This window comes from Anopheles merus, chromosome 2L, assembly GCF_017562075.2.
Source record: "Anopheles merus strain MAF chromosome 2L, AmerM5.1, whole genome shotgun sequence".
Taxonomy (NCBI): domain Eukaryota; kingdom Metazoa; phylum Arthropoda; class Insecta; order Diptera; family Culicidae; genus Anopheles; species Anopheles merus.
The window spans coordinates 52,610,072-52,617,922 of NC_054083.1; the positions used below are offsets into that span (position 1 = coordinate 52,610,072).

Sequence of the window (7,851 nt, forward strand, 5' to 3'; positions counted from 1 at the left end):
TCCTGTAAAATGGTACGAAGTGTGCTCGCACAGTACAAAGTGAAGCACTGCACGAAATTTGCAAAACATGCTTGCACTGTGCGAAGTGTGCGAAAAGTGTGGAGTGTGCTCGCACTGTGCGAAAAGTGCGAAGTGCGCGCACTGTGCGAAGTGTGCTCGCACAGTACAAAGTGTGCTGTGCAGTGCGCACAATTAGGTGTGCTGTGCGCACAGTGCGCACTCGCGCACGATGCCCAACACTAACTGTAGTCGATTTCTGCACTCAGCATTTACATCAACCACCAAGTTTGTTTACATTTTCTATACGTCCATACGGCGCGAAAGAGATGGCATGACACAACGAGCGAACACCAACACACCCCGTAAATTGTCACCAACTAAACGAAAGGAATATGGACAAAGGTGGACGTTCAAAGTGAAGTGGGAGAGGAAGGCACAAAGGCTCTCTTCGAAACGAGCACTGTCGAGGCAAGTAAAGGACGGGTAGAGAAAATGAGCGAGAAGCAGCGATAACGTCCAAAACCCTCGCCTTGTTGTGCGGGAATCGTTTGTTTTCAATTAGCTGTCAAACGTCAAAATCATCGCGGTGCACGTCTGTTGCGTGAAATCCGCCAAATACAGGGCGCAGGGATATGTGTTTCGCAAGCGATTGTGTTTGTTATTAGGAATTTTACTGTGTGTTTTTTACCGATTTATCCCCCCCCCCTCGGAAAAGGTGTATTTTCCTACGCGGGACAGGTGGAATGGGTGGTGTTGATACGACTCGCTGGAAACCTCGCCGTACGAAGGGTACCGTGATATACAAGACACGAAACCAGTTCGCTTGGGCGGTGATAGCGGCCGGCACCGCAATCTTTGCCACCTATTAGTAAGTAGAACTTTACTATCAGAGCAAATCGATACACACGACGCATGGGGCGTTGATTTTGGGGAACAATTAGTTACTGTTGATGGTTGTTGTTCTTTCTTTCCGCACAGCACTGTCGTGAGCTACGTTGGCGGTGATGGTCTGAAGGAGCGCCTGAGGCGAGACTTTTTCGAGAAGACTGAGGAGGAGGTGGACCGCCGGAATCTGATGCGGTTTAGCTTGGTCGCGCCAAAGCGAGGCGACACGATACGGAAGCTGCTCGAGGAGGAGAAGGACGATCAGACGAAGAAGTAGAGATGAGCAAACGGTTACGGTTCGCGAAGCTAAGGCTTGGCAAGCCGATCGAACCGGGCGAGCCGGCACCGGTGGCGGTTCCTGCTGAGGCAAATGTTTGGTAATGTTCCGTTTTAGAGAATTTCGGGTAGTCGGCAAGGATCATCTGTATCTGTAGTTTGTAGCTAGTCAATAAAGTAAAGGTTACCAAGGAGTTTAACCGTTGTTTTCCCTTCCTTCTTCTGCTTCTTTTCAGCGCGGATAGTACGGCGAATGGTAAAACTTCGAAATATTTTGCAAAAGCAGGAGCGGAGGTATGTGCCGAAGAGGACACGTTCATAGTGATACACTCTGAAGACTCGGGAGAGGAGAATGAAGTGAGCCCGGAGCAAAGCTCACGCAGAAGAACACAAATACCGCCCGAAGCGTGCCCGAACGATGGTCCCAAGCTGCCGAAGCTGCGAAAGAAAACGGCCGAAGGAAATGCATTGATTAGTAACTTCTTGGCCTCACAGCCAAGTCAGAAAGCGGAAGGAGACGATGATTTCGAAGAGGCAAAAGTTGGATCATCGAAATTGCAGCCGAAGAAAACGAAAGTACAACGAGCCGTCGCCAAGAAGCCGACCAAGGCTCCGAGGAGGCCCAAGAATCAGGCGGACATAAGGAAGGTGTTTAAAAAGTACAAAAACGACCATGAGGTACTGCAAGAGCTGCTCAAGGAACACAGCGCTGCTGAGCGAATCGATCCGGAGCAGTTACAAATAGCGCTAGCTATGTCACGATCGCTGGCTGATCAGGAGTGTAGCAACCATCCAACGACGAGTGCAGCATTTGGCGGTGAGGAAGCTCAAATGGCAAGCTCATCGGGAACGTCCGAAGAGCGGCGTATCGTGAGCATTCGCACGACTTTGGAGCAGTTCGGGTTTCGGTGCAAAAACAGTTACACGGACTACGATTTGAACGTGATCTTCGGCAGTGGCAGTGTGACTAAGAACGTGAAAAAGATCAAACATAAACGAGCGACCAATCTGCAGCCTAGGAGCAGGGAAGAGCTTGCAGCCTTTATCGATGGGCAGGCGAAGAAACTATTCCCTTTGGAAATGATGCAAAACGCAGCGGAACTGGCTGCTCCGCTAGATTTGGAGTCATGCTTGACCAATTTATTTTGGATCGCCCAGACCGAACTTCCGAGCGAGCAGCTAATGGAAATGTACTATGTACCGGAGCTATTGGAGGTGAATCCTGCTCCGGTGGGGTGTATGCTAAAAGATTGGAGCAAAATTCCGGGTCGTGAGTGTACACCGGAACGAGAACTTGATGGATCGGCAGGGCTTGGGGAAGCTGTGGAAGTGGAACGAGGGAATGAAGGTATGACCGGAGACGTCGATGCGGTAGGAGAAAGCAGTGCTCGCATAAGCTCTCCCGATTTGTTTGATGATTCTGAGATTGATAACAATTTGTTGGAACACAAAGAGAATCGATTAGCTTTGGAAGAGTCTACGGATAAAGCTGAATGTGAAAATGAAGCAAACAATGAACAACAAGAGGAGCAATCTCGAGGATCACTAAACAAAACAGGAAAAGCTCTCGATGATCATGAAGAATCACGTACTTTTGAGGAAGCGTCATCCTCCGACAATGTGGAAGTTGTAGAAGAAAATTGTATAGAAGCCCCTAATGGCATCAATAATGAGCAGGCCATGGAAAACGTTGCTTCCACATCGTGTGCTGTAGACCGTAGTGTGACAGAGCAGGAAGAGGTCATTGTTCTGGACAATAATTCGGAAGAGGAGGAAGATAAGTTTGTTACTGCACCGGAAATGTCCGAATGTCCACAGCCGGTCTTTCATCAAAGCTCGGAAAACATATTCGAAGATACCGACCCGAACCCGATGGTCAGCTTCGAAGCATATTCGAGTGAAGAAGGTAATGGCGTTTGAGTGAATGAAGTACTTTTTTTGTTTTGTTCTTTTGTTTTCGAAGATCAATTAATGTACAATAAAATTTTTGCTTTTGTTCTACTGTCTAGAGAAGATTTCTGCAGCCTCGCGAACAGCAGTGGGAATGGTTTCAGCAAACGGTGACATTGGACCGGTAGACCAAGTGCCCAACGCGGTGGTACGAGAGGACGCTGGAAAGTGCAATACACTCGACCGGGAAGGCGACTGCCATGAAAGTGAGCAGAAAAAGGAAGATACTAGTTCTGTAAGCAAAACAGTGGAAAACAACATAAGCCCGTCCGCAAAAGAGCCGAGATTCTCGGCGGAAAAGGATCTATCGTTCACTCGACTGGCTATAAAAGCACGCCTGAGTGAGGTGAGCTCGGTGGAAACAGTAGATCTGTTAGATAGTGCTCCGAGCAATGGAAATCCGACACCAAATCTTGAAGAATTAGACATGGAAAGTGTGGTTGGGACACAATGTAGCGAACAGAACGATACGCAGGACGATGTACTGTACATTTCCGACGATGAGGTGAATTACTCTATCCGTGGAGATCCGTCACGGGTACGTGAAACGCAACCGGAAGAAGAAGAAGAAGCAGAAGGATCTGATCCAGAGGATGATCCAGATATGACGGTTGCGTATACTGTTCCTGGGCCCACTGAACAATGTGAAAATAGGGAAAGTCATTTGTCTTTTAATTCTGACCGGCCGCCCTGTTTGGAAATGGAGCCAGAAATTTTGACCATTTCATCAACCGAAAACGACAGTGAGCCTATCGTGGGGGAAGTGAACGGTGCCGAAAATACATTCGCTTATTTAGGCAGTCTGGTGAAAGAGTTTAACTTACCTCCGCTTAAATCGCAGCAAAATGGAAGCGCGCTTGAAGCCTCCAAGTCCAAATCAGGTATCTGTTCAATTCAATCCAACGGTAAAGAGTCTGATGATGGAAGCCAGCATTTACCCATTGAAATTGATGATGATACTGATGAAAAAGAACTTCAGAGTGGAACAAATCCCGTAGTACAGCAGGATGTATCGATCATCAGAAATCATGTACCTGAAATATCCGATGAGCTAGAGAACTATCTGAACAACTACGAGGAGCCCAACTTTGACGATCATGAAATAGAGGCCGAAATGGTCGCATCACAGTGCCCTCGGGTTGAGAGTGTCCCCGAAGTACGAATGCCATCAGCCAAAGCATTGGGCCGAGTCAAGTCCTGCACTCAGTTTGATTCTCCGAGGATTGCTTCGCCCTTAAGACGAACACCTTCGGAAGCGGTCCTTTTGTCCTCTTCAACTCCAAAAGAAAAGGCGGTCCTCGAACAACAACAACAACAACAACAACAACCATGCGGCGGAGACAGATTCGAAAGCAAATTCAGCGACTTGAAAAAGGCTGTGATAGACGTGGGCCCGGTAGAGTATGTTATTAGTACGGTGAATGTTAGCCAGCAGCCGCCAGAATATGAGAGTATGTCAACGCCCGAAATCGAACGGGAGCTGTTCAAGTACGGCTTGAAGTCGCTGCAACGACCTAAAGCCGTTCGAGTCCTGAATTATTTGTTCGAAACGATGCATCCATACGTGGTGATAGAAGAAAGGAAAGAGGACGCGAACATACAACTAGGCGAGCTAGAAAGTATTCCAACCGCCTCCCAAGGTGTTAGAAAGAAATGTAAGCCAATTGCACCTGCAGGCAGTTCAACTGTTCTGAAACGACCGCGTAAATGCGCTTTCCAACTGGATACCAACACCACGGACTATTTTCTTCCCTCGAAACCACGGAAAAAGGTAAGCATTAGCTGAGTGGACACGATTCTTCGCACGTTTTAACCACGCTCCCTTGTTGTCCCTACTTTCAGATGGCCTGGTGTGCTGTTCCTCTCCATATATCTTTCTTCAATCTAGTGTCGGAAAGTGAGGCCTTACAGCGGCAGATACTACGATATGAACCGATCAACCTAGATGACATTTACGGGATACTGAAGGATGGTGGTTTACGCTACGAAACAAATGTAAGATTGATTTATGACTGATTTAGAGGTATTTTCCTAACAAGCGTGTGTGGTTCTCTCTTTCCACAGGATCTGATCGCCTTTCTCGACAAATACTGCATCACCTTTCGAACGGCAGCTTCTAGTGGCGATCGTACGGCAAAAGTGAAACCAAACCCTGACAGCAAATAAAGAAATTCGACGTGGAAAAAAGCGTCATACAAACAGGTGATATTGCAAGTTCAGTTGTATTGTAGCAGTTGAATATCGTACTTTTGTACTTCCTATTTACTTGTACACTTCACCGTGATGACACATGTTGCGCGTATTGGCCGTACACATTCCCGGGCGGGTCGTAGTTACACACCACAAACACACTCGTACCTTTGGCAGCAATGCCAACGCCCAGTTGCTGAGAGCCCTTCCACACGACCTGTGTGAAATGGCCCACGTTGGGGAAATTGCTTCCCGGATCGGCTGCCCCGAACGCGTAATTCTTCACTTCACTGTACCACGAGTCAACGGCGTCCTTTCCTTCTATGTTGGCTCGTCCGAAGCAAGCGTACAGATTTTCACCATACTTATTCGACGAACGATGCTGCAGTTTGTTTTCTGTGGCTAGTTTCTGCCAATTACAGGTACACAGGAGTCTATTACCGGTTGAATTTTAAGTAGAGAAAGCTTGTTGTACTTACATTTGCCCATTGTTGTGCAAATTCGCAGAGATTCTTATTTAACTGCAACGGCTCTGCGGAATGCTGTGCCCTTAGTTCGTTGTGGCGGTTAAGCACTTCGAGCTGAAACTGTGTGAAACTAGACGGGAGACATTATACAAACTTTGACAATCTTGCAAGAATATCTCCTACTTACTTCATACTGTTAGAATACTGACGATGAGTCGGCTTGCACAACTGATGTAGAGTACATGGCCAGTTATCAAAAGAACCCGTGTTTATATGCATGTACCGAGACCTCGCGCTTCAGGGGCACCGGTATCATAAAGGCAGGACTTAGCCTGGGAGTATCTGAACCATATAAATTGTGATATCGTTTCCGGTTGTCTTATCAACAAGCGACCTGTTATCACTGGGCCGATCAACAGGTGAAAGAGGGGAAATAGAGATAGAGTCGTATGGGCATTGTTTGATGGGTCCTACAGATTAGGGATGAATCATGGACACTGATTTTAGGCATGGTGGACTGAATCATTCGGGCTTTTATTTCCCATCGAACATCAGCTTCCGCCGGCGCCTTACGAACGGGTTACATTGGCCGGATACTCGTTGCCAAAGTTGCCCGGAGGATCGTAATTGCAGACGACGTACACATTCTTTCCCTGCACAGCAACGCCAACGCCCAGTCTGCGCGACTTCTTCCACACCACCTGCGTGAAGTGGCCGACTTGCATGAAGTTTGACGGCTGAGCAGCACCAAATCTGTAGCATTTGATCTCGTTGTACCACGAGTCAACTGGCTCCTGGACAGTGATATTGGTTTTGCCGAAACATGCGTACAGGTTCTCGCCGTACTTGTTGTTGGTGCGATGCTGCATGACATTTCTGCTTGCCAGGTACTAGAACACAGATCAGGAAATAGGTTGAGGATAGGTAGGTGGAGAGGGTGTGTACTACTTACGTTTGCCCACTGCTGAGCATACTGGCATATGGCCGCGTCAAGCACTAATGGCTGTGCCGAATGTCTCGCTCGATACACATTGTGACGCTCGAGAACTTCGGTTTGGAACGTGGTGAAACTGCCCCGGGACGGAAGAAGTTAGTTAGCTGGGAATGTTGCGTTGAGCTGAGCCTTGTCGATACCTACCTCATTGTTGGTGCTGCTTGCTGGACTAGACTTTGGGTAAGCGATATGAGGATACTGCTTCTTTATATAGTGCACTGATACTGTTCTGTAGACAGATAAAATTGTGTTGAGTGCATTAAATGCAAGTGTAAATTGCATAAACAATTCTGTGAAATCTTTGGCACTGATAATATCTACATCGAATGTTACTTTGTATCAGTTTTAAAGACATTTATCATACTCGTATCATTACAGCTAATCCGTTGTTTGAAGCAAAAATCCCAAGCCCTTGTGGCACCAATAAATTAAATGGTTTCCAGGAATCTGTTTTTTTTTTTTTTATAAAACTGAACGCTCTTTCTTTTCTTTGCTACTTCTTTAACCTTTGACCCCTTTGGCTTGCTGCAAGCGAAGGTTACACGTTTGACAGTGACGATTAATTAAAAATCTATCAACAATTGCTGCACTCGTTGGCTCGTGTTGGCTGCAATTGCAATTAATTGAAAAATGCTTTCAACTGTGCAAAAGGCGACAATATATTAACGATCATCTGTGACAACCACACAGAAAAAGCGCTGGATGGATAATGACCGCTACACTTACTCTCTCTCTCTCTCTCTCTCTCTCTCTCTCTCTCTCTCTCTCTTTCTAGAATTGTGTCACTATCACTATTTGCGGCACATAAGCTACACCCGAACTATCTGCGGTTTTTTGGCAAACACTCCGATCCAAGTGACCACTGCCAACTGCCTTGGTCAGGAAGTAATGATAAATTGCATTGCATTGTGTGCGTGCGTTTTTACACCAACACCGTGCGACACGAGATTGCAATAGTGACTCACTGATAGTGACCCGATTTTTCAATTGGCTCCACTGACCAAGTGCTCAGTTTAGTTTTCTCCGTTGCATCAATTGGCAGAGTGCGCTTCGCTCCCAGTGCCTTCTTTAGTGGAAAGTTCTTGCACA

At 46.9% G+C, this 7,851-nt stretch overlaps 4 protein-coding genes across 9 annotated transcripts; 2 read left to right on the forward strand and 2 right to left on the reverse strand.

Annotated features, from left to right (window-relative positions):
• Positions 1-552: 552 nt before the first annotated feature.
• Positions 553-1,352, forward strand: LOC121592548. The gene is made up of 2 exons (XM_041914120.1): positions 553-868; positions 979-1,352. The coding sequence occupies exons 1-2, from the start codon at positions 744-746 to the stop codon at positions 1,160-1,162; spliced, it is 309 nt and encodes a 102-aa protein (XP_041770054.1). The 5' UTR covers positions 553-743; the 3' UTR covers positions 1,163-1,352.
• On the forward strand, positions 1,165-7,628 carry LOC121592543 (structure-specific endonuclease subunit SLX4). Its single transcript, XM_041914101.1, has 6 exons — positions 1,165-1,262; positions 1,398-3,067; positions 3,171-4,882; positions 4,954-5,106; positions 5,176-5,313; positions 7,538-7,628. The coding sequence occupies exons 1-5, from the start codon at positions 1,165-1,167 to the stop codon at positions 5,275-5,277; spliced, it is 3,735 nt and encodes a 1,244-aa protein (XP_041770035.1). The 3' UTR covers positions 5,278-5,313; positions 7,538-7,628.
• LOC121592546 (Golgi-associated plant pathogenesis-related protein 1-like) lies at positions 5,321-6,042 on the reverse strand. The gene is made up of 3 exons (XM_041914113.1): positions 5,956-6,042; positions 5,781-5,898; positions 5,321-5,710 (listed from the first exon to the last, which is right to left on the reverse strand). The coding sequence occupies exons 1-3, from the start codon at positions 5,958-5,960 to the stop codon at positions 5,387-5,389; spliced, it is 447 nt and encodes a 148-aa protein (XP_041770047.1). The 5' UTR covers positions 5,961-6,042; the 3' UTR covers positions 5,321-5,386.
• LOC121592547 (Golgi-associated plant pathogenesis-related protein 1-like) lies at positions 6,251-7,847 on the reverse strand. Of its 6 annotated transcripts, none has more exons than XM_041914117.1 (4): positions 7,764-7,847; positions 6,907-6,991; positions 6,721-6,838; positions 6,251-6,658 (listed from the first exon to the last, which is right to left on the reverse strand). In XM_041914117.1, exons 2-4 carry the CDS (start codon positions 6,909-6,911, stop codon positions 6,338-6,340), a joined length of 444 nt encoding a protein of 147 aa, XP_041770051.1. In that variant the 5' UTR covers positions 6,912-6,991; positions 7,764-7,847; the 3' UTR covers positions 6,251-6,337. The 6 variants fall into 6 exon arrangements, with proteins under 6 accessions (XP_041770051.1, XP_041770049.1, XP_041770050.1 ...); XM_041914115.1 differs by having other exon boundaries at positions 7,728-7,804; XM_041914116.1 differs by lacking the exon at positions 7,764-7,847 and adding an exon at positions 7,489-7,624.
• Between the last annotated feature and the right edge of the window lie 4 nt (positions 7,848-7,851).